Below are 26,236 nucleotides of genomic sequence, written 5' to 3'. Positions count from 1 at the left end.
TCTTTAGCAAACGCTGCCTGCCCTCACTAACCCAATGGTTCGTAGGGCCTGGTACAGTGCCCCGCGCCTAGTAGGTCCCGAAATATCTGCTGAATAAAGGAGACTACAACCCTGAGCAGGCCTGGTCTGCGTTTGCCATTTCCTGGCTCCCTTACATGAATGTCAGCCTCTCCCATTTCCAGAAGACTATTGGCAACTCCTCCAGTCGTTGGTCTTTTCCTGGAAAAATAACTTTGTGATTCTTAAAGGAAGGAAAATGTTTCCCTTGCTGATAACTGAGTAACTTGGAGCCTGGAGAGCACTTTTAAAGCCAGAGTTAGTAATGTTGTGCCGTACAGCTTTCCTTTTGAAGAAAAACAGAAAATTAATTTCTACAAAAGGTTGTATCTTGGTAGGGATGATAGCTCCCAGAGTCAGAGACAATGTTATCCTTTTCTACTTTTTAACTTGTACCACTCTTAGATACTCTTTCTTTCCCATTTCTTCTTGGGCTTCAGACAAGCGCTTCTCTGGGAAGGAACCCATACATCCTCCAGGGAAACTCCTAACAGCACTGCAGCTGCTGGTCTGGTTCTCCCCAAGGCTTCTAGCTGCTCCAGTTCTGTGTGCCCCTAGGACACCTTCCCTGCTCTGGACCTTGCTGTCACTTTTGGTCCCTGCCAGCACTGCTGCCTTCTCAACTTTTCATTATCTCTGTCTGCTTTATTCCTCTCAGGCTACTGGGTCTTTCCTACACACCCAAAGCAAATTAGGATTTTCCAACTCTACATTATGAATCAGAGAATCACTGGATATTGGGTGTGACCAGGAAATCAACAGATATTTATTGAGCCTCTTTTATGTACCAGATCTGAGCCCTTCCTTGGGGGCACCTGACAATTTGATGGGTAAGATTGTGTCCTATGATTAGTGTCTATTGCATTTGGTCAAAAAGGTGTGATTGTACTTGATTCCTGCTGACTCTGGAACACTCTGGAAAGATGGGCTTCATTCCAGGAAGTCAAGTTAATTGCAGTAGTATTTCAAAGTGTAATGACGGCTGAGTGTTCTCCTGAATGACTGAATGACTGTAAGATAGAAGTAAAGTACTATCTCTGTCGGTCCCCTGGACCCCTTAATTGGAAAATCTGATATGGGACTGATGTCGTCATCCACAACTATTTTACAAAAGGCAATATGTCATGATTTTGAACGATTCACATTAGTGTCTGTTTGAAGCCGTTAATATAATTGCAAAAAATCAAGTTAATGTTTGTGATGCAGTTGAAGGAAGTCACTAGATTTCTGTAGTGTAAAACATTACAAAGGGTTCCCATCATAGAGTGGTTACAAGATTCAAATTCAACCAGGTATGTGAATGCCTTGTACAAATTATAAAGCAGTATTTAAATTGTATAATCTGTGACTCTGGGAAAATGTGGTGGCATTAGGGATGAAAATGAATATGTAATCACACCTAAGTACCAGGCAGGCAAAGAGAGAGAGACAGAGACAGAGAGGGAGGGAGGTAGGAGAGAGAAAGATCATATTAACTTAAAGCTTTAAAAACCGTGTAAGAGATATTGTTCCCATTTCATAGATGAGGAAACCGAGAATTCAAGACGCTAGATAGCCTGCCCAAGCAGATACAGGTTGTGAGTGCTATGTCTGGGATCTCCAACTAGGTGTTAGATCTCTATTCTAAAACACCTACTCATTCCCTTTCTCTAAAAGTACTTGCCTTGGGAGGAAAGAAAATTATAGTGATGTTATAATGTTAAATAGATCCCCTGCTTCAGACTTCAAAAGCATCAGAAAACTGAAAAGTCTACATGTCTGTATTCTTTTTTCCTAGATGGTAGAATTACTGTGGGATTACTTTTTCTTTTAATTGCAGGACTGTCGTTCCCTGACTCACCCCGCTGTTTCTGCTGTGTACATTTCTGTTTTGCAGAATCCTTTAACTTTGGAGACAGTGAAACAATTAACTGCAGCAGGTAGGAAAGAGGAATTACAGAAATGTTTCGGGGCCCGAATGGAATTCGGGACGGCTGGCCTTCGAGCACCTATGGGCGCAGGGATTTCGTGTATGAATGACTTGACCATCATCCAGACTACACAGGTACCGTGTTTTTATACTTCTCAGTTGCTTAAAATCCATACCCTGGCTCCTTTTGTATTGACAGACTTAACTTGTAATTATGGCTGTGTCTTTGCAGTTGGGAAGCTGCAAGGAGTCATCATCATTTACTCCAGAAAGTGAGGCTTGTGAAGTTGGTTGAGGCAGTTTTGTTTCAAAATTCATGATCAGCTAGTCTTCCAGCCACTCAGCATTTAAAAGATTTATTGAGCACCTACCATGTGGTACGCATTGCAGATATATTACTAATGACTAAAACAGTTCCCTCATAGATATTTTGTCCCAGACAAGCCCATCAATTGAGCTGAATTATGCAGTCTTATCATTCTTGTCATGGTTAGACGCTAGTGTTAAAAAGACATCACCAGCATCACCAATCCTGGGAAAGGCAAAGCTAGAAAATTTGCCTAACGATGACTACATGTGCATGACTGTCTTTGGGAGATCTAGTTGGTCACAGCTGTTACTCGGCGTAACCATCAGGAGTTTTAAGAAACTGCAGATTAATGTAGGGCCTATGTCCAGTATTTATCTATATCTACTTTCCAAAAATGAACAAGTGCATCCTCAGGAAGATCTTGCCAATTATATTACCCACCCACCAACACTCTGGAAGAACTGGTCTCTTCTGGCAGTGGGCCCTATGGTAGTTAAGAATCCTATAAAACCAAGAGGAATTGATACATCAGAGGTCATCTCATGCAGCCAGCCATCCCTTGGGGAAATTAATCTCTGCTGTATCCCCTGTGCAGATGGTCACATGGCCTCTAGGATACTTACTATGGGAAACGGATGATAAGGGTGAAGAAGGTTTTACAAGAGCAGCAGGTGCTTCTGTACCAGCTCAGCAGTAATTCCAGCATAGGAGGATTCCCAGAAGAGGCTCCCCAAGTGCAGGCCTCTACCCATCTTTGGGGAGCGCTCCCTGGGAAATGCTGATGTGCGACTATGCGGTCACTCATCTCGTCCACTTCAAACCCTGGTGTCAGTGCCCATCCTGCTGGTTTTGGGGTGTTGTTTGTCTGCTCTGGTTCAAGAAGCAGGTGTGTGTGAGTCAAGAACATCTTAATGAAATGGGGCAGAGTGGAGGAAAACTTGGGTATCATTCGCCTCATTGATAGAGGTTATTCAGGTACTTTCCTTCTGACAGTTCATGCCTATTTCATGCTCCATTTGAAACTCATACACTTCGGTTACTTAATCCAGACATCACTCCTCAGTGATGCAGAGCTGGCCATCCCACATTCTCGATACATGATGTTTCATTATTTTGATCTAAAATCTGTGTTTCCGTAGCTTTTACATGTGGATCTTTGTTCTGTTTTTTGAAGCCATACAAACAGGTTTGCTTCTTGTGTTTTGTAATAATGTTTTGATTTCAAAAACCTTCCTCACCCCATGAATCGTTTTTTCTAGAGTAAGCATTTCCTTTCCCTTGGCCATCCCCTGGTCCCCAAAGTCAGCGGGCCCTGGAGCTTTTCAGAGAACAGGAAGCTGCGCAGATCTGGACTAAAGCTACAGGCTTCTTGCCCTCTGCAACTCTGAGGCCCAGCGCAGGGGTAGACAGGGAAAGCGAGGGGTGCTGGCGCTGAGGTGAGCCATAGAGAACCAGGCATCCGGGTGCCTTTCTGGGAACGTGCAAAACCCACATACCTAGGGCCTTATTTCCTTGAGGCTTTACTTAGATTCAGGAGTTCCACCCAGTGCACTGTGCCTCTCAGAAGAAAAAGTAAAGGCATTCTAAGGGCACACTACTTTGGCAACAAGGCAGTGAAATGTCTCTCTACCGCAAATAAGAGTTACACTTTTTTATAAGACTCCCTTTAGCCAAAGAGAATTAAGCTCCTCCCTGAGCCAGTTCTCACCAGAAGTGGGTACAAAGGAAAACTCTGCTGCTCATGTGCCTGGAACTGGGCAAGCCACCGCACCTCTCTGAGCCTCAGCTTTTCCATCTACACAATGGGTTTTCTTCACAAAGTTGATGTAGGGTGAGAGATAATAGATAACGAGTGTCCAACGCAGTGCCTGACCCAGACAGATAGACAGTGGATAAAGATACTGTGTTTTTATTGTTCAGTTTGTTTAATCACTGAGAAGTTTTTTCCCTGTGCTATGTTCTCCTATAAAAGTTAAGAAAACACAATTGTCTAATTTTTCTATATCACATCTATAAAAGATGTATTAAAACACACCCTCTTTTAATCCCTGGTTGTTCTTAGGGATTTTGCAGGTACCTGGAGGAGCAGTTCAGTGACCTCAAGGAGAGGGGCATCGTGATCAGCTTTGATGCCCGAGCTCACCCCCCGAGTGGAGGCAGCAGCCGAAGGTATGGGGACACTTTTAGGGAATAATTTTTTAGTAGTTTATTTTGCAAGTTTATTTTTTTAGTCATTTTTAAATTTTTTTTTTTATTTAAAGAGAAGAAACCCTGTGTCATTTTTATCGTAATGGCTTTGTTTTGGTTTTTTTTTGTTTGTTTGTTTGTTTTTCTGGTACCAGGAATTGAACTCATGACCTTGTGCTTGCCAGGCAGGCGCTGTGCCGCTGAGCTAAATCCCTAGCCCCCTTTGTTTTGTTTTTGCAAGTTTATTTTTAATCACATTTTCAACGGCTTAACTTTACATTATTTGCTACATTACTTAACTGTACAGAAAAAACGATAATGTGGTTCTGCCAAAGATGTACTGCTTTTATGTTGAGGTTAAGAAAATAAAGTGATGTAGGCATTTAGAATGTAATACTTATCTAAAGGAAAGAAATCTTCTTAAACTGGAAATATGATTTCTCCCTCTCCCTTGCTTCTTTTTGGGTAATTTTTCCTTCCACATTCAAGAAACTCATGCTGGCTCCCCATTCTTGAACTCCCATCTGAGGCCGCGATTCTGTGACATTGCCAGCCCTTGGCTCTCCCAGGTAGCCCTGAGCGGGTGACAAGACGGCGGGGGTGACGGGCAGCAGCCGCCTTGGGCTGGTTGCAATGCCGGCATTTCTGTATTTACTGTCGTAATCCTCACAGCAACCCGTAAGGTTTTCCAGTCATCGCTTGGTATCCATGGCAGATTGGCTCCAAGACACTTCCAGATACAAAGTCTGTGGATGTTCAAGTCCCTCATTTAAAATGGCATAATATTTGCATATCACCTTATGTTCATCTTCCTATGTATTTTAAATGTGTTCTAGGTTACTTACGGTACCTGAAAAGTATGAATGGTGTGTAAAAATTGTCCTGGTATATTATTTAGAGAATTATGGCAAGAAAAAGTTTGTAAACCGACAGTATAGATACAGCTATCCTAGGCCTAACTCCATGCCGGGTTTCCTCAAAAATAAGATCTAACCAGAAAAAAACTCTAGCTCATCTGTACCATGGTAATGGCCTGTATTGTGCAGATTATACCTTGCCGTTCTCTTGTTTGGCTGCCGCTCAGTAAGTCAGGTAAGCCAAGGATCGGCTGATTGGGGTGGTGATTTTGATCTCTAGTTTTTTCAAGGCTGATAATTTTCCCATTAGGTCTTATTTTCAGGGAAAAGCGGTAGTACAGGCCAGCAACAACATGATATTTTTCATCCACGGTTGGCTGAATCTGCTAGTGCAGCACCCACACACAGGGAGGGCTGCCTGTACTTTATCTCTGACGTCACGTGAGAGGAGTCACAGTTTATATGTAATAAGGCGGACACCAGAAGCCAGCAGACTTTTTCTCTAAAAGGCAAATAGCCAACTTCTTACACACTGCGTACCATATAGCAGCTTTTGACTCTTCTGACACCAGGGACGCATTTTGTGAGAGAACTTGGGGGATGGGAGTGGCTGCATGTTGAGTCAAAGGCTGCACGACTTAGATCCCTCACATGCGCAGTTCCCCGGGGGGTTCGAGCTCCTGTGAGACTCTGATGCCCTCAGTGATCTGACAGGAGACAGAGCTCCAGGAGTAACACTTGTGATGGGGAGCAGCTGTACACGTGGGTTAAGCTTCCCTGGCTGGCCCTGCTGCTCACTTTCTGTTGTCCAACCCTGTTCCTAACAGGCCAGTGACCAGTACTGTTGGTCTGTGGTCCCCGCGTTAGAGCCCACTGCTCAGCTCTGCAGGATACCCCAGAACCTCTGTACAGACAGTGTACACGTGAAGGGGCATGGCAGTGTACGCACTGCGGCAGGCTGTGCTTCACCCACCACTGCGCCTAGCCCTGTTATGTGACCCTCTTTCACTTGCATACTCCCTACTATGACCAGTTTCTTTTTTAATCCCTGCAGACTGTAAGTAGCAATAAAGTCTTAGATGTGAGTGAAAAGCCTCACTACCTTTTCAGTGCTGTATGAATTTATAGAGTCCTGGTCTTGACCCATACGAGCTTCAAATCTGAGAGAAGCTCTGGCAGGGTCAAAAGTGCAGCCATGAAGAAGGAAGAGTAGCCAGGGGAAAATGACCAGATGGCAGTCACCCCCCAGTCTGAACACAGGAGGACACAGGGTTTGGGTCTTTAGCTTTGCAAACAAAAATGTGGTTTCTTTTAGCAAGGCTACAGAGGAGCCGTACCTCTGGGGAGGAGCACACATGAACTACACCAGAGACTGGCGTAGAATAAACCAGGTTGTCACCTTGCCAATTTATCATTGCTAATGGCACAGCTAGAACTAGATCATGAGCGCGTTCTGCCCCAGGGCAGGTCATATCCTCTGGCCAGAACGGGCACGGTGTGTGTGTACAGCAGAACTTCAGATATCTTGTCAGTGAGGGTAAAGGTATTTCTTGTTCTGGCCGTGGAGCCATGCCATTGGCTTGAAGTGACTGGCATCGCTGAGTCTGAGCTTACAGGTCAAAGAGTCTGATAGGATGGATAGCTTATAGGTCTGATAGGATGGGGTGGGGTGAACTCAGGGCGCCTCTGTCACATACAAATACTCTGCAAGACATTTAGAGGTTAGAGGTCATAATATAAATATGAAACCAATACATAGCAAAACACGTGATGGATGAGTGGACTGTTCCTGAAAAGTTGAAGCTATTACAGCATCAAAATTTTACTTAAGGAAATGTTTAGTTTTTCAGTCTACTGACTTTAAATATTTAGTGGGAAACATAAGCTGTAACTATTAAGCACTTGCAGAAAGCACACTGAATATTTTTGACGGACATTGGTAACTCTACATACAGTTGCCATACACATATAGAGTGTCTCCTTTGCCAGCTTTCAGATAAGGCCTTCGAGCCCACCTAAAGACAAGGTGAACATTTTCATGGGGATAAAAGTGATATGCCTCGTAGGAAACCTAGTATGGATTTTATTCAGATTTTTATTAAAATTATTTTGCTGAATTTTGTTATCTTTATCACTTGCCACTATGTATAGGCAATTTTTTAACTCTTAAAATCATTTTTATACTTCTAATGATGTTAGAAATTTTAACACTTCTGTTGTTGAAGCAAGGGCCAAGGTCTGTGTGTCCTGGCCAGCTCTCGTGATAGAGTTCAGCAAAGCTAGTGCTGAAGAAATATTTGAGGAAGCCAGACATGTCTGCACATACCTGCAATCCCTGCACTCAGAGAGCTGAGGCAAGAGGATCACAAGCTCAAGGCCAGCCTGGACTATATAGCAAGACCCAGCTTCAAAAAAAAAAAAAAAAAAAAGGGTGATCTGAGATTTAATCCTGGAATGGAATTATGTAATTCAGTAGAATTAAAGTATTTTACTCCAGTAATATCCTGGTCTAAGCTACTTGCTGTGGAAGTTGAGAAAAGTGTCAAAGATTGAAGACTTTTTAAGGGATAATATACCCAAACCTGTGTGTGTGTCCGCATGAGTGTGTACCTGTGTGTGTGTGTGTGTACACATATCTTCTCTCAGGAGTGTTTGTTTTTGTCTTTTTGAGACAGGGTCTCACTATGCGGTTCAGGCTGGCCTTGAGCTCACTTTGTAAGCCCAGGCTGGTCTCAAACTTGCAACAATCCTCCTGCCTTAGCCTCCCAAGTGCTGGGATTATAGGTGTGCGCTATCGTGCCTGGCTATACTAATATATTTTACATTTCAAACAAAGCAATACCTGATGAGATTTTGGTGTGTGTGGTGTGTAGTAGATGGTGATGGGTTTAGGCTAGGGTTGTTCAGCATCTGCGTAATGGCATATGACTCACTCTGGTTGGTTAGTTCTTTGCTGTGGGGGGCTCAGCTGTGCACTGTAGGATGTTTAGCACCATGTGTGGTCTCTGCCCACCAGCTGTCAGTAGCGTATCCCCCCCTCACATTTCAGATGCCCCATGGGGGACAGAACTGCCTGAGCTTCAAACCACGGAGGTAGATGAGATGGACGGAGTACTAAAGGACTTCAGCGTAGACCTGGTTCAGATGCTAAGCGGCCATTGGCAGTGGGGCAAGGTGCCTGGCCTTTCTGGCTTTGGCCCCATTTCTGGAAGTCAAGCACAGAATAAGGTGACCCCTGAGGGTCCTCTGGCTTTGATATCTAAAGTTGATGTAAATATTTGTAACAGTATTTTCCTTACTCTGGTTTGCTGTATTCAAGCCAAAGAAGTATTCCACATCCACTTGCTGCGCTCCCCCACTCATGGTCGTGACAGCTGGACAGCATGTCTTTTCTGTTGCTATTTCTAGGTTTGCCCGCCTTGCTGCGACCACGTTTATCAGCAAGGGGGTTCCTGTGCATCTCTTTTCTGATATAACCCCAACTCCCTTTGTGGTAAGTAACCATTTTCCTCCTCAATTTCATGTCACGTGATTGGGGAGGGGACTTGCTGAATTTGACATGCTTCTGTGCTGTTGGCATTCAGATATTTCAGTGGCACAGCTGCTTGGGGTTTGTCAGGCTCCCTCTTTTCTCTCCAGGGAAGTTTTACCCACATCCTGGTAATATTCTCCTAGCGCTTAACTTTTGATTCATCTGAACTGATTTTCTAAGAAGTGTAATTTTCCTTTTTGCTTACATTCTAAAAATATTCTAGCAAGTTAGTAAAATGTTTTGTTAGTTCTTGGTGTGTTTGTTTTTTAATTTGGTGAGTCGAGCTTTTTCCTCAGCTATCATTACTAGGAAACTCCTTAGGTCTATATTTAAATTCACTTCAAATATTATCTGGAATATGTATGACAAGTTGGGTTGCCAGTTTTATATTAAAATGTATTATTCCAAATACTCCTCCTGGCTAGCCTTCTACTGAAATCTTTATGGAAGCAGAATCTAAAGAAGAGGGTACCAGGGACTCTGATAGCTGCTCCTTGTAAGTAGATCTGTCTGTTGAGAGCTGGCCAGATGCTGAGAATGTTTTTAGAAAACGTGGTCTGAATGCAGTGACTTATAAGGAGCAGAAACAAGAGTGCATCGACACAGAAGTGAACCTCCTAGTTCTGTGTGTGCTGTCTCCAGGCTCTGACAGGAAGATGTAGCACCCCCAAGGCTGTAAGTGACCCAGTAGATACTGTGTGTCCCACCCATATGTAGTTCAGGTTCCATTGCTTGGTGGAGGGCGTGCATCATCTTGAAGCACCCTAACTGTCCTCCATACTGAGTATCGGTAGCTCTTTTATGTCGGACTTGAATTCAGGAGTGTCTCCTGATTATTTACCCACACTGCTGAGTGGTTCTACTCTTTTCTTTGCACCAAGATGCCAGAGGGGTGTGAGATAACTTCCACGGAGACAAATGAGTGCAGTGACTCTTGTGGGAGGGTGGAGAGGGGCAGACAGGTCAGACCTCAGGTTGTTTGTGTCTCATAATCACATTTGCAACCATATGGGAAAGAATCCAACCCCTTCCCCTGCCCTCTTTTTTTTTGAGACAGGGTCTTGCTATGCAGTTCAGGCTGGCCTTGAACTCACAATGTAGCCTAGGCTGGTCTCAAACTTGTGATGCTCCTTCTGCCTCAGCTTCCCGAGTGCTAGGATTCCCCTCTCTTCTGAGAAGCTATGTTCAAGTCTCAGGGAACTCTACTTAACCCTGGAATTCGGACATAAATGAGCTACCTGTAAAAGCACTCTCCATTTCTTCAAGCTTTTGCTTAAAGGTAAACAAAAAGGAGGAGGAGAAAGAAATTGGCTGGAGGTAAACAACTGCATATTTAAGTGCGTGTCTTGACCAAAAGCTTTAAAAGAATGTGAAATGGAGACTGACCATCTTCACGTTTGGAGCATTTTCTAGCTTTAGCAAGAAGACAAAATGAGAAGAAGGCTCCTAAGAAATTAAAATACACATCCTATTGTTTAGGGAACCACATAGTTCCCAGAAAATAAGAGCACAGTAGTCTCCCTGTAAGCTCCAGAGATGGGACGTGCATTCCAAGACCCCAGTGAGGGCCTGAGGCCATGGATAGCACTGGCAATTCTGGTTTTTTCTATACCTACATACCTATGATAAAGTTTAACTTACGTATTAGACATGGTAAAGGATTAACAACAGTAACTAATAGTAAAATGGAACAGTTATATAAAGTACACTGTAGTGAAAGTTAAGTGTTATCTCTCTCTTCAAAGAGTCAAGACAAATAGCAGTATTTTTGGACCATGGGTAACTAAAACCTCCAACTGTAAAACCACAGATGGAGGGACGACTGGGTACTGTGTGGCAGGACACAAAAATATTGAATGATCAATATGCTACCGCCGCTGACCATATTTATTATGTTTGGTAAAAGGGGAACAAGCTGGCACCTGCAATCTACAACAGACACTGCAAGTGTATGTAATTGGGTTAAAATGTCTCTCTCCCGCTGTTTCAGCCCTACACCGTGCTGCATTTGAAACTTCGTGCTGGCATCATGATCACTGCCTCTCATAACCCGAAGGAGGACAGTGGCTATAAGGTATTTTTCTTTCTTTTCTTCTTGACGTGTTCTTTTTCTGTAGTTATTGTGTCCCTATGCTATTTGGGAGAATAGATAATGGATGGTTGATTTCCACTAACCTTGAAGTTTTAAAATTTATTTGTGCAGTACTAGGGATTGAACCCAGGGCCTTAGCACTGACCTATGTCCCCAGCTCTTTAAAAAAAAATTTGTTTTTTAAATATATTTTGAGACAGGGTCTTGCTAGGTCATGAAGTTGCCCAGGTTGGGCTCCAGCTTGTGAGCCTCCTGCCTCTGCCTCCCAGAGAGCTGGGTTTATAGGTGTGCATCATCTAACCCAACTAACCCTGAACTTTCTTATGTGTCCCTGGCTTCTCTAGGTCTACTGGGACAATGGTGCCCAGATCATCTCTCCACACGATAAAGGGATTTCTCAAGCTATCGAACAAAATCTGGAGCCCTGGCCTCAAGCTTGGGATGATTCTTTAATTGATGGCAGTCCTCTCCTTCACAGTCCCACATCCATCAGTAATGACTACTTTGAAGACCTTAAAAAGTACTGTTTCCACAGGTAACTGGATTGTCTCTTTGATGACTTTAAGTGAGTTAAGTTTATGAACAGGCCAATATCTCTCAATATAGGGACTATGGATTAAGTTTTGTCCTATTTCTCTCTCCTTTCCTTCCTCCCTCTCCCCACTCCCCTGTCTCTCTCTCCAGAGTCTTGCTAGGCAGTCCAGGCTGACCTTGAACTTGCCATGTAGCTCAGGCTGACCTTGAACCTGCAATCCTCCTGCCTCGATGTCTTGGCCAGTATTTCTTAAAGATCAGATAGAAAGTACTTCTGGCTTTGCAGGTCACACAGACCCTTTCTCATCCGGTCCGTTTTGAAGTTGTAGTGTGCAAGCAGCCGTGTGGGCTGTCAGTGCAGCAGTACTGAGCGGCTGTGTTCTCAAAATAGCGTGGACAGCCAGGTGGCCAGCACATGGGCTGTAATGGGCCGAGCTGCTGTATGTGCATTTGTAGGTGTGCATATACATGTGTTTCATACCTATATGTGTGTATATATGTTTATATATGTACATTTAAAAAACTTACCAAGAATTGTCCAGAAGTAAACACTGACATTTTCTCATCTTACAGACATGTTCTGTGCACATGCAAAGATACATATGTGTAATGTACTTCAAAATCATAGTGCAGGTGCAGTTTGTCCGGTGCCTTTCTCCTCAGTTTGTCCTAGACCTCTTCCTGTTTCTCCTGCAGTCCCTATTTGTCCTGACCCTCTTGTTCTACAGGCCACTTCGCCCACTGTTTAACCCAGGGACACAGACTGCGCTTCCAGCCAGGTATTCCGCAGTGTAGGTGGGTGGCAGTGCTGTCCTTTGCGACTGCGCTGTCGGTCCCTTTACTCCCAGCGAGGCACCACTGATTTGAAGAAGCTGAACGTCCCGCTTGTCTCCAGTACTGTGTTAGGCCACTTGGTGGCAGCTCCTGGACGGAGTGTGAGCCCTGATCTTATCTGAAAACAGTGATCGTCCCATGCAGTGTTCTCCCAGCTGCAACACGGAGATCCAAGTTGCCAGATTCTTGGATTTTTTTTTTTCCTTCCCAAGAGAAGTCTCCTAACTCCTAAATGTTGGTGACTGTTTTTCCCACTGGTGCATAATCCAAACAAAACACATTTGTGAAGTTTCCCTCTGCCTCTGTGATCCAATTTCATAAAGAGTTGATAGGTTTTCCTTACTCCAAGTAGTACTGGAGCCTAGCTCTGGTACACAGTTGCTTGGGCCCATGTATGTGTCCATGTATGTGTATGTGTAACTTTCTGGCATCAGAATAATCGTATGTACATTTTCAAAATTGACAGTGGCTAACAAATGGCTCTCCAAAGACGCTGTAGCAATTGGCGCTCGCACCAGCAGCCCATAACAGTATATGGCTGCACGTTCCTGCCTCTGTGGGGCATTACCCAATTTGCATTCTAGGGACTGGGGATTTAGCTCAGCGGCACAGCGCCTGCTTGGCAGGCGCAAGGTCATGAGTTCAATTCCCGGTACCGGAAAAAAACCAAAACCAAAAAAAAAAAAATTTTTGCATTTTTCCTGATGTGCTAGTTGAGAATAACATCTCACTTGCATTTGCATTCTTTAGGTATGAATAAACTTTTCTCATAGTTACTTAACTTATATTTTCTTGTACACTTACTCATCTTTTATATTTTGTAAAACTTCCCTGTTTATATAGAAACTTAATCTTGTTTATTTCAAGTATTATTTTCCCTCCTGTTGTTAGTTTTGCAGTCTTTCATTAAAACTTTTTGTGGGACTTCTAAAATTTTTAAAAATTATGTATCGGTCTTTTGATTTATGGCTTCTGAGCTTCATGTCATGCCTTAAAAGACTTCCTCTACAACATTATAAGAAAAATAATTCTTGTTTTTCCTAGAACTTTTAGGTTTACATTTTATAATGTTGAATCTTTTGAGTCACTCTTAATTTCTAAGTTTGTATCTCATGGTTGTCTCAAAAAGTTTGCATTTATACCAGTATCATAAATTGTAAGATCTTTTTTCTTAACGAAGAACTGTCCCCTTTAGAAAATAATTTCTATTATTAATTAAATGTTTCTTATCTATGAGATAATTGCTTCAGGCTCTTTACCTGTGATCTCATCTTAATCCCAGCAGCAGTGTCTAAAGCACAGGTCCTGTGTTTTGCCATTTTGTAGGTGAGAAAGCTGATACACAGTGGTTGAGCCACAGCCAGTAGTCACACAGCCTGTAAATGACAGAGCTCCAGAATTCAAATTCAGAGCCTGATCCCAGAGCATGACAGCCACTAAGCTTTACTACTTCTTGTAGGCATTTGCCCTTCCAAATTTGATCTTCTTGATCTCTATTCTTTTCCTTTAATCTGACTATATCAAGTGCCATAGCTTTGTACTGTATTTTAATGTCCAACAGATTTTTTTTCAGGTCTATCTTCCCTGATCTTGCATATGTATTTTTCCAGATGCTTTTATTTATGTGTGTGTGCATGCAGTACTGGAGATTGAACCCAGAGAGTACTGAGCTGCATTTCAAGTCTTTTTTCTTTTTCCTCTTGAGACAAAATCTCCTTATATTGTCCAGGCTGGTCTCAAACTCTTGATTCTTCTGCCTTGATCTCCTAAGAAATTGGATTTACAGGGTTGCAGCACCACTCCCGGCTCAGAGGCTTTGTTATTCAAGCATGTGCTGGTCTTAAACCACAGTTCTCTTAGGATAAACCTTATTCATGTATTCATTTCTTCTGGCAGTCAAAACGTAGAAGTTTTTAAAGGCTTTTGTCTACTTTCCAGTAACTTCTGTTAATTTTTCTTTCTATAGTTATGCTATCTATATTGAATCTCTAGGTCATGGTGCTTTGTCAAACAGGATTGTTTCTTATCAAAGAAAAACTTTCATTCATTTTTTTTTCATGTATTCACATATGGATTAATTCATCACCGTTTGTGCCATTTTGAAAGTCATTTCTGAAGCTGATGAAGAATATGCACAGTCCTGGAGCTCAGCTTAGGCCCTGCCATGGGCAGCACCCATGGTGCAGCTGTAGGTCTTGTCCTGGAAGCCAAGCCAGGGGTTCTTTGTTGAATTCCACTTTAGTTGCCAAGGATGTTCCCTAAGACACAGCTGCAAGGAAGGAGATCTGCTGAAAGTAACTGCAGAGTAAAACTGAACACTTTCATGTTGAAGGGAGAAAGAAGCATTTAGGACAAGAGCGAACAAGTTTTCTTTTTCTTTTTTTTTTCCTTTCTCTTTTTTAAAAATGAAACTAGAAAGATAGTATGTTCTGATTCCACTGGCTTCTTATAACCTGAAGAATCAGATTCCTTGATATGTTGCAGGTCTTCCAGTTTTGACCTTTAACTGTGTCCTCCATGGCGTGTCTGATTCTAGGAGTGTGAACAGGGAGACCCGGGAGAAGTTTGTGCACACCTCTGTCCACGGAGTTGGGCATGAGTTCGTGCAGGCAGCGTTCAAGGCTTTCGACCTGGCTCCTCCTGAGGCTGTGCCTCAACAGAAAGACCCCGATCCTGAGTTTCCCACTGTCAAATACCCGAATCCCGAGGAGGGTAAAGGAGTCTTGGTAATCTACATTTTTTAAAATTAAAACTCTCCCTTGACTGTAAAGTCAAAACTATTACTCTCAAGTAAAATATTTTGTGTGTTTCTGTTGTGTTGGAGAGGAATGGCTTTCTTTATTGGAAATATGTATGTTGGTTAGTCATGAACTTTTTAAAGGAATTTTCCAATGAGGCATCCTACCATCACAGTGCAGACTGAGCTCTAAATAATGCTTTCAATCAATGTCATTTAATTAAATTTTAACTTGCTCTGTTTAATACCAAAAGCTAACAGGCAGAGGATGGATTTTTTAATATTACGACTTTTATTCCTTCATTCTCACTTTTCTGATACGAGGGAGTGTCACTAAAATTGTAGTTCACATAATATTTTCTAAGGTTAGATAATAGTGATATGGAGAGTTATTTTTGTTTGTTTGTGAGGTTAGTCACACAGCAATGCCTGGAAATACCAGTCCAACCACACACAGCCTGTCACATGTGTGTGAACTTACAGGGCAGATATGGGCCATGTACTAATGCCTCATTAGCTGATCTCTGGCTTAGGAAGATAATATCTGACCAAATAAGACCAGCTCCAAAAGTAAAATCCACCCTTAATTTGAAGAAAATCCTTTTTTTAGCTCTTAAAAACATGAACAGTTTAAAAGACTGCAATATGCTCAATTCCTGATTTAAGTAACCTTTTATTTTCATGTCTTTTTCAGACTTTATCTTTTGCTTTGGCTGACAAAATCAAGGCCAAAATTGTGTTAGCAAACGACCCAGATGCTGATAGACTTGCTGTGGCCGAGAAGCAAGACAGGTAAAATTCACTGTGGTTCTATAGTGGAAAATATAAAGGTGACCTCTTCGGCAGTAACATACTCGCAGGCAGGCTGAGCCCATGTGGAAACATTTTTCACTAAGTTTACATTTATCTTGCAAATCATTTCAACAGACCTTCTGTGGAGTCTCTAACAGAGCAAGATGTTGATCTCAAGGGTAGAAGGATGGCTTCACTGGCGAGCATAGTGTAGAGCAATCAACCCAGTGTGTATTTGGAATTGAAATTACTTGTTGTGACCCTCATGTTACAATGGATTTTTTTTTTTTTTCCGGTACCGGGAACCAAACTCACAGCCTTGTGCTTGCCAGGCAGGCGCTTTGCCGCTGAGCTAAATCCCGAGCCCCTACAATGGATTTTAATATAAATTATATCTCACTGCCTAACGAGCACAGAGCTCTTTGCTTGGTGCTGGCTTTGCAACTCAGTGTTTGCTGGTGGGTTTGTTAAGGAGCTGGATCCTCAAAGAAATGCTGGGTTAGGTGGACTGATAGAGAGCAACACCAGTGGGGTACTGGCACAGTGTCTAAGACAAGTTTGAATCATAGAGTTTATATAAAGGAATAAGTGTTTTAAAATGCAAGCTTTTGCCAAAGATTAAAATTAAAGCATTCCATGTCATCCCTGATATGTTCATTTTACACAAAGTTCAAAGGCAGAATGTATGTCTAGGCAAACTGGCCCATACGTGCTTGCTGCTTAAATATTTGTGAAGTGACAGCTGTATTTCTGGCCAGTGTGTAAAGCCAAGATGAGAACAGCTTTGCAGAAAGTACAGTGAGCCTTGAGTACTTAGCTGTCCTATTGCCGATGCCTCCGTGAAGATCACTGAAATGGTTTTTTGTTGTTGTTGTTGTTCCCGTACCGGGACTCAAACTCACAACCTCACGCTTGCCAGGCAGGTGCTGTGCTGCTGAACTAAATCCCCAGCCCCCTAAGATCACTGAAATGGATAGGCTGTGTTTCTTTCAGTGGCGAATGGAGAGTGTTTTCAGGCAATGAGCTGGGGGCCCTCTTGGGCTGGTGGCTCTTTACTTCTTGGAAAGAAAAGAACCCAGATCGAAATGCCCTCAAGGACATATATATGCTGTCCAGCACCGTCTCCTCCAAAATCTTGCGGGCCATTGCTTTAAAGGAAGGGTTTCACTTTGAGGTAAGGTATTCGTGGGACTTGCACATTTTCGTGTCTTTTGCTCTGTAGAAGACCTAACGCGTCTCTTCTTGCTTTGCGTTACCTTTGTAGGAAACACTAACCGGATTTAAATGGATGGGAAACAGAGCCAGACAGCTCATAGACCAGGGGAAGACTGTCCTATTTGCATTTGAAGAGGCTATTGGTAAGAAGTGAAAATGAGGGTCACAGAATCCATTAATATATAGGATATAAACAAATAAGAGAAAGATTAGATCAAGTCCAGCAGATCCATAGTGAAACAAAAGCACACAGTTTACTTTGCATCTCTATCTCTTGGGGATTGAGCGTTGAACTGTCCTACTCCAAAGTTGGCGTCTCATATTTATTTCAACAAAATGGAACATCTTGTGGGTAATCAGGCCATCCACAGATGACTAAAAGCAGTGACACTGTACACAAGGCTGCTTGCAGCCTGAGAAGCCATGTTTTGGGGGCGCTGTGATGTTTCTTCAACTGTGGTGTTAAATATCCAAGCCTGATAGAGTTCGCCTGCCCCAAGGTGCTAATGAGGATCTTTGCTAAGTGTGTTCAAGGGAGAGAAGGTGCAGCTATGGTGCTCTCGTCAAGGTCATGGGCACAGAAAGGACTCCCCAAGTCCAGCCAGAATAGCTGAAAAACCCTGGTCCTAAACTGTTTGTCAGCAGATGAGCAGAAAGGAGAGATGTGAAATTCAGATATTTGTGCCAGAAATTGTTTAGCTGCTAGCTTAGGAAAAACTACTGTGCCTTAACTTTATATTCATCTCTGTAGTGACTGCGGCACAGATACATGTACATCATTCGTTTAACTACTTGAATGACGTCTAATAGCTCAGTTTTTGCTTTTTTGTGATCAGATTAGGCAAAGTTATCGTTCTATAGCTTTTTACTTTAAAAAAAATCTTACATTTGTTTCTCAGCTATTAATTGTGTGCCTGTTACTTTGACCTGGCAGAAATGGATCACACTGACTTGACCTACAGCTGCTTATATAGATCTAGCTAAGTAACCACAAAAAAGCATAGAGGTCAGGTGCCAAAGTGAATCGTGTAACTGTCCAGAATCATCTGTCTCAGAGAGGAAAGACATGAGGTGGATTAAAGCAATTTCATATGAGTTGGAGGGACTTGGAATGAATCTATGTAGTCAGTGAGCGTCATTTAGCCAAAAGGGAGAAACTTTCTCATGGGCTTTTCAGCACACTTCTTGAAAGGTCTGCTCTGTTCCAGGCACTGGGCTGAATTCTCAAACATAGCATGGTTCGTGAGAAGCGTGCATATGCTCAATACTGTTCACTCCTAACATGTGATAGTCAGGGTGCATGCAGGCATATGCCCACTGCTGCGTAGGAAAGGAATCCACTCCTAAAGGTGTGTGTGTGACCCATGTTCCTGCAGGATACATGTGCTGTCCTTTTGTTCTGGACAAAGACGGAGTGAGTGCGGCTGTCATAAGTGCAGAGCTGGCTAGCTTTCTAGCAGCCAAGAATTTGTCTTTGTCTCAGCAGCTAAAGGCCATCTATATGGAGTAAGTTTCTATTGATTCTATTTGATTGAAATAATATTTTTAAATTTTTTTTATGTTCTTGTGCATGACATAGTAATATTTTGTCTGATGCTCTTGCTTGGGTGATGAGTTTTTTTTCTTGTGAAAAATAAGATCATCTTTTCCTTTTGCTGCCTAACCACTTATTAGATACTACCATTTGCAGGTGCATTACCTCTTAGCAAGCAGGAATGTTAGTTGTAGAAATGTCTGATTAAAGAATAGGATTGTAGATATCCTATGTCCAAAAAAGGGGGGAAGTAAATATATTCATACTGCATCCCTTCAATCTTTTTTTTTTTTTTTTTTTTTTGAGACAGTTTTTTGGTTTTTCTCCGGTACCGGGAACCGAACTCACGACCTTGCGCTTGCCAGGCAGGCGCTTTGCTGCTGAGCTAAATCCCCAGCCCCCATCCCTTCAATCTTTGTAGGAAGTATCAAACCCTACTAGTTGGTACAAAAGCAGAAAGAGACAGCACACAGGATAATGCATATGAAACGGTGCTGTTCCAATAAAAATTTAATTTACGCATACAGACTGCCTGTATTTGTGGTTTGCTGATCCTTGGGGTGGGCTGTTAGACCTCTTTTTTAATGCTGTTATTCTTTCAAAGCTAGTTATGGTTACTTGTTTAGAATACACTAGTTGATATATCCTGCATACACTCTGCCAACTTACTTTATTGTTCATTTTGCGTACATTTCTATTTTTTGATAGGTATGGCTACCATATTACCAAAGCTTCATATTTTATCTGCCATGATCAAGGCATCATTAGAAAGTTGTTTGAAAACCTGAGAAACTATGATGGGAAGAGTAATTATCCCAAAACTTGTGGCAAATTTGAAATTTCTGCTATTCGGGATCTTACAACTGGCTATGACAATAGCCAACGTGATAAAAAAGCTGTAAGTAATGCTTGTTTTGTCAGCCAAACTCTTTTCTATTTACCTTTTTTATAATTTGAGTGAGTGGATTCACTCATTCAGTCATAAAATTAGTTGAAGCCAATCTTTTTAGGTATTTAAGGATGGTGATAAATAAGCTGTAAAATAAATGAGAAGTTAAATATCACAAGCTAGAACTAAAAGGTGTTCACTCGTCCTACTAGCCCAGGTCATCCTTTAACACATAAGGAAATTAACATTCAGAAAGGCAACACCGGTCTGTGTCCACGCAGCCATTTTGCGATGGTTGTCTCCGTACTTTCTCGTTGCTGAGACCTATCACCTGACGCTTGCAAACTAAAAGAGGAGAGGTTTGTTTTGGCTCAGTTCATAGAGGTTTTAGTCCGTAGTCAGCTGGCTCCAAGGCAGGGCAGCATAGCGGAGGGTCATCGCAGAAGAACAGAAAGAACTCCTGATGTGGCAGGCAGGAGCACAGGTCAAGGGAAGAGGAAAGGTGGGAAGGAGATACCCGCTTCCAGCCCACGCCCCCAGGTACCCATCTCCTCCAACTGACACCATAGTGATGCATTCACCTCCCCAAACCCCACCTCTGAGTGCATGAGGCTTTAAGGGAACATCTAGATGTCAACTATAACAGTGGTTCAGGAGTGCCTGGATCTTGTAACGCTGGTTCAGCATTCCCTTTCTATCCTTTTTCCTTGTCAACTGCAAAAGTCAGAGAGAGGGCTGGTCAACACGCAGAGTGCTGGAGCATCTGACTGCGTAGGTGTGGGGTGCTGAGCAGTAACATGTTTTCCTGGTGCCCGGATGTTGATACAAATGGTCCGTGCTTTGAGAGGCACTGCTTACTCCGTAATGCATCACGTTATTCTCTGTGTTTGGGAGCTGCTCGCTATAAACCATGAGTTTGCATTCTGTACACCGTGTGGACACCCTACTGGGGCCAAAGGTGGGAGATTTTTTTTTTTTTTTGTCTTTTTGAGACAGAGTCTCGCTGTGCTGGCCTTGAGCTCACTTTGTAGCCCAAGCTGGTCTCAAACCCACAATGATCCTCCTGCCTCAGCCTCCCGAGTGCTGGGATTACAGGCATGGGCCACAGCACCCGGTGGCAGAAGAATTACTGCTAACTATGGCAAGGGGTTAGGAGGAGAGTAATACTGCCTTTATGAAATGTTAGATCTTTTATATTTACCATTTCGCATTTTTATTTTCACCTGCACACAATATATTTTTGAGAAATAAGCAGTACTAAAAGGGTTGTGATGTCCCTGTTGCATGCTGAGACAGCCACACCCTCCAGTTGTTTCTGTAAGTGTTCACCACAAAAGTTCTGGATAATGTGCTCCTGTGGTGGTGTTTTGACTCATCAGGGTTTAGACATGATTACTTTTCTATCACAGAAAATTAGTAAATTAATCACCTCTAAGTACCGGCTTCTTATACTTCCGTATTCCATACTCGCCATGTCCGCCCTCATGTGCTAAGTTTGTGGGCCCACTCAGTAACTGTCATGGGCTGCATAGCTGAGTAGTGTATTTCCCGCTAGGCGTCCCTAATTTGTACAAAAAATGTAGCTCTCCCCAGGTCTCCCCAGTACCCCTCAGTAGAATTTCCACATGGCCCCAGGATTCAGCTCTTCTGCGGGTTCCCTTTCACTACCAGCGGCCGCTTCCCTGGTCCCTCCACCCAGGCCGCGCCAGCTGTCCTCTGGGTCGAGTCCATGGCCGTCACCCTAGAAATGCCCCTTGCCAGAGTTGAGACCCTTGCTGTGCCGTCATGGCTTCTGCTTTCTGTATTTATTTTCCTACATCTCATCCTCTAGAGAAAGTGAATGGGAGGTCAATGTTCCGAGGCGTCTAGGTCTGAAAATGTCCCCTTCTGCCCTCACCCTTCATTAACGCACAGTTTTGGAAGCGTGGCTCCATTATTGTTCGGTTCGCAGTGTCGCATGGAGAATCCGCTCGTTCTTTCCTCCGGCTGACGGTGGAGCCCGCTGTGTGTGTACAAGGCTGTGAAAGTCACACTCAGTCACTTCCTTGCCCTTGGTTTTTTCTGTCTGGGAAGATTTGGGGAATTTTCACTTCATGTTCTAAGATTTCCCAGTGGTGTACGTTGCTCTATGTCTCCTTTTATTCACTTTTGTTTACTTTATGGGCTTTGTTTGGCTAATGAGTCATTTAACTTTGAGTTTTCATGGTGATATGGCAAGGAAGGGGACTGGGTGGGCTTTAAAATAATTTCTCTTTCTTGAAGAGGTCCTAGGTAGAGGCTGGCTTTCTAAGACTGATGCTCTACTTTTATTGTTTTGTGTTTTTCTTTCCTGTTGTCCATCTCTGTCTTCTACTTTTGGGGAGATCTCTTCCACTAATTTTCAGTGTTTCTGTTGAATCTATTTCAGCTCCTACTAAGTTATTAAAAGTGGCACCCTGTCCTTATTGTGTATATATACTATATCTAACCTCTCTAAGACATTAGTTGCACCTTCTAAAAAATGTAGATCTCACTAGGCATGGTGGCACACACCTTTAATTCTAGCACTCAGGAGGCTGAGGCAAGAGAATCATCATTTCAAAGCCAATTTGGGCAACAAAGAGAGGTCTTGTCTGAAAAAACTAGAGAGAAAGATATTTTTCTCTTAGTTTGGGACTTTGTCATGTATTCAGTATCTTTCCCCAGAAGGCTGGCCATCCCTAACTATCCTTCACATACTTTGTGTCTTGGTTTGTTGTTGTTGCTTGGCAGTACTGAGGACTGAACTCAGGGCCTTTGCACTGAGCTACATCCCCAACTCTTATTAAATTTTTTTTTTATTATGAGACAGAGTCTAGCTAAATTGTCTGAGCTGGGCTTGAACTTTAGGTCCTCCTACCTTCACCTTCCAAAGTGCTAGGATTATAGGCGTGTGCCACCAGGCCCAGCTTTCTTTGCGCACTTTGATTGGAAGGTCTCTGTGTATGCGTGGGTCAAATAACACACTGCACTCCAGGGATATTGGGTAGCAAGTCAGTGTCTTAAAGGAGACCCTCCTTTGGGGCTGTTAGGCTGCTCCAGGAAAGCCTAAGCCCAGCTGAGGCCAATAAACTGGGGTGCCAAGGCCCTGGAAACGTGCCTGGGGACAGGCTGGGGCTGTCCCGTTCTTCACCCTACTCTACCCTCCCTGGTACCCGGTCTTCACAGCTCCTCAGCCTTTCTGGCTGTCACTAGAGAATTAAAGCAGCACCTGCAGAGATGGAGCTGTGCTGGTTCCCAGACTCCATAGGCCGAACCGGGCTTGCGCACCACCCCTGCCGGGCATGGCAGATTCCGCAGTGCACACGGACTGGCTCCTGCTCGGGCGCTCAAATCCCGGAGTCACAAGTCCCCCCACGCTCAATCTGCAGTTCTGTCTGTGCTAACTTCATGTTCGCCCCGCAACCCTATCAACTAGATACTCCCTGTTTTTTTCTTTGCCCTTGCGTTTATTCTTGTGAAAATAATTCTACTATAATTTCAGTGGAGTTGTTTGGGAGAGGGGACTGCCAACTATAAATACATCTACAACTTCCAGAAGCCTTATATAAAAACAAAAAAACAAAAAAAAAAACACCTCTTTGTGGATGTCTGGGGGCTAAGTTTCATTGTGCACCAATGAGATACGGCCAAAGCTGGGTATGTTGGTGCATGCCTATGATCCCAGCATCCTGGAGGCTGAGGCAGGAGAACTGCTGGTGAATTCAAGGCCAGTCTGGGCTACATAGTGAGACTCTCTCTCAAAAAAACAAAAAAGAAATAATAATAAGAATTTATAGTCTTATTATTAATCTGCTTAAATCAGTTTTTTGTGAAATAAGGTATTTTAATTTGAATAAAACTGTAGTAGCTTGAATAGATCTAGGAAGATAAAAGCCTGTTTATGAAGTTACATAATGTTCATACATTAATATCACCATTGAGTATTTCATTCACATGGAGAACATTTTCTGGTCTCCTTAAAATTGTTACTGTCTTACCACTGTATCTGTTTGGCGTTTTTTATTTGCTTATCCAGGGGGAAATGTTAGACCAGAGCGGTTTATGTAACCATTTAAATGTACGACACATGTAAATTAATTCCTAGGTGCTTCCTACCAGCAAAAGCAGCCAAATGATCACCTTCACCTTTGCTAATGGAGGTGTGGCCACCATGCGGACCAGCGGGACAGAGCCCAAAATCAAGTACTACGCAGAGCTGTGTGCCCCTCCTGGAAACAGGTACAGTGGCTCAGCTGGCGTCACTTGTGTTCTCCAGACTTCCCGCTCAGCTGTGTTCAAGTGCTGAGTATGAATTTTCCTCTTTCCTATGTGGAGTTTAATTAAGAAACTGTGTCGGGGCTAAACACCTGCATGGGCCTCCAGGGGAGAGTGTGTCATTCCTACTTCTCTTCTACCTGTCTTTGTGTGGGAAAGGTTCATTCCTAATTTTAGTAATAATACGAAAACTTCCCTTTTCTGAGCATTTTCTTTGGTAACTAGTACAGTGAATTTTTCTCCTTTCCACCTGTAGCCTGCCTGTGTCACTGATAAAATAAGTTAAAAGCCACGTGCATTAATAAACATCCGTAATATCTACACAGATCTGACTGGGTCCCAGCTCAAAGGAGGACAAAGAGCTACATCAGAAAGAGTCCTTGCCACCAAAGAGCAGATGGGCTGGTAGTTTCAGGGTCATGTTTCTGTGCCCTTGGCAAAAATTTAAGTTGGTCACCTTCTACAGTCATAACATTTTGAACTTTAATAGTAGCAGTCGCTGTCCTTATCCCATGTAAATGCGATACTGCGTACCTGCTGGGTACTGAACTTACTGGCGCTTCCTGAGATAATGCTGAGAATCAGGACGGTGTTTTCAAAAGATGTCCAACAGACATCAAATGCAAGCCATATGTGCGACTTAAAGTTTTCTATTAGCTACATTTTTAAAAAGGGAAAACAAACAATCAAAATTAATTTCAGTAATATTATATTTAACCTAACACAGTATATCCAAAATATTACCATGTTTAAAAAATTGTAAAAAATTATTAATGAGCTATTTTATTAAAATAAGAATTCTAATCCTTCACAATCCTTTCTAAATATACACTGACAGTATATCTTAATTTGAATGCTAATTTTTTCTTGGCTATGGATGATCTGTATTTACATTTCATAAAGTTTACAGTAGAAAAGTATAGATTCTGATACGCAGATTATTCTAAAAATGGAATCAAGTATAAATTTTTTAATTTACATTTTTGGGGGCAAAAAGCTAACCAGTAGGTAAACACATAAAGCAGCACATTTTCCAACAATCCTGCATTACCAACAGTTTATTGTAATACTGTGAAGTATCAAAGTGTTCATATGCTTAAATAATCAGCTATTTGTTATGATGTTGAGCATGGCTTTCCATAGGCATTTTTATGTAGCATTTTTATATTTCTGTGCCTCGTTCTTTGAAAAACAAATGTACATCCATCCGATTTAACTATATTTTCTCTATATCTTTGTCCTTCCTTTTTAATATGCTGTGAAATGTATCCAATATTTCAGAAACTTTCCTCATAATAATAACATAAGTTAAAAGCTCTACACTATTTAAATTTTTCACATAGCTTATTGAGTGAATATTCAATTCACACATTTGTTTTTAAATTGTTGAAAAAAACTTCAAGGGCTGGGGATTTAGCTCAGTGGCAAAAGCGCCTGCCTGGCAAGCACGAGGTCGTGAGTTCAGTTCCCGGTACCGGAGAAAAAACAAAAAAAAAAAGAAAAAAGAAAAAAACTTCAAAAAATTGTCCTTACATTGCATTTATTGAAATGTTGCTTCCGCGTATTAGATAGAGGGTTAGGTTCAAGGCTGGCTGGTGAGTATGACGTCCCAGCTCAGGGGGGGACACCGTGTACCTCCCCTGCAGGGGCAAAGACACAACTAAGACAAACTTAAATGTTAACATATTTTATGTTATGGATTTAATTTACTAATAGAATTCCACAATCTACCCGTCATCTGGAACAGAAAATCTTTTGCAAATATGAGTCCTGCTTTTTAAAAGGATTTTTTGGTGCACCCCTATAATCCCAGCACTGAGGAGGCTGAGGCAGGAGGATCATTGTGAGTTTGAGACCAGCCTGGGCTACAAAGTGAGCTCAAGGCCAACCTGAACTGCGTAGCGAGACCCTGCTCAAACACACATACACACACACACACACACACACACACACACACACACACACAAACTGAAAGGATTTTTGTTGGAGGAGATATCTTTAGTTTTGTCCAACTTTTTGTTTTAAAAAATTTCAAACATGTTGAAATATTAAAATAGTAATGCAGTGAACCCACGTACCCTTAACCCCGTAGGTTGGCGGTGTTTTTTCTGTAAAGAGCCAGTAGTAAATATCTTAAGGTTTGCAGGCCAAGTGGTTTCTGTTGAAACTACTCAGTTCTGCAATTGTGGTGGAAAAGCATCCATAGACATAAAGCAGTGGAGGTGTGTATCCCAATAAAACTTTATTTGTAAAAAAGGTCAGGAGGCATTATTTGCTGACCCCAACTGACACTCAGTCATTGCTAGCAGTTTGCAATGTGCTCTCAAAAAAATATGTACTTTTTCTCCTGAGCTATTTGAAAGTAAGGTGCAGCCTCCATGATGCCTTACTGCTAAATAATTCTGTGCAGCTGCTAAGATCAAGGGTACTCCCTTGTTACCCCAACATTATTAAATAATAGCTATATCGAGGCAGGGTTCCA

General features: G+C 42.4%; 1 protein-coding gene across 2 annotated transcripts in view; it reads left to right on the top strand.

Moving 5' to 3' along the window:
- Window positions 1-1,933: 1,933 nt before the first annotated feature.
- Pgm2 (phosphoglucomutase 2) overlaps window positions 1,934-26,236 on the top strand; it is a gene marked incomplete at its 5' end in the record, with an annotated part of 27,621 nt that continues 3,318 nt past the window's right edge. For both annotated transcript variants that reach the window (XM_013518109.1, XM_013518108.1), the window contains 12 exon segments: window positions 1,934-2,101; window positions 4,339-4,445; window positions 8,729-8,813; window positions 10,843-10,926; window positions 11,289-11,479; window positions 14,849-15,038; window positions 15,744-15,841; window positions 16,835-17,015; window positions 17,106-17,199; window positions 18,433-18,562; window positions 19,299-19,488; window positions 23,585-23,718. In XM_013518109.1, coding sequence (XP_013373563.1) covers window positions 1,934-2,101; window positions 4,339-4,445; window positions 8,729-8,813; window positions 10,843-10,926; window positions 11,289-11,479; window positions 14,849-15,038; window positions 15,744-15,841; window positions 16,835-17,015; window positions 17,106-17,199; window positions 18,433-18,562; window positions 19,299-19,488; window positions 23,585-23,718 — 1,652 coding nt within the window.

This window comes from Chinchilla lanigera, unplaced genomic scaffold (assembly GCF_000276665.1).
Source record: "Chinchilla lanigera isolate Chin_1 unplaced genomic scaffold, ChiLan1.0 scaffold00042, whole genome shotgun sequence".
In the NCBI taxonomy this organism is placed as follows: domain Eukaryota; kingdom Metazoa; phylum Chordata; class Mammalia; order Rodentia; family Chinchillidae; genus Chinchilla; species Chinchilla lanigera.
The sequence above is the reverse complement of the archived record's forward strand: the minus strand, read 5'-3'. Positions and strand labels throughout refer to the sequence as shown.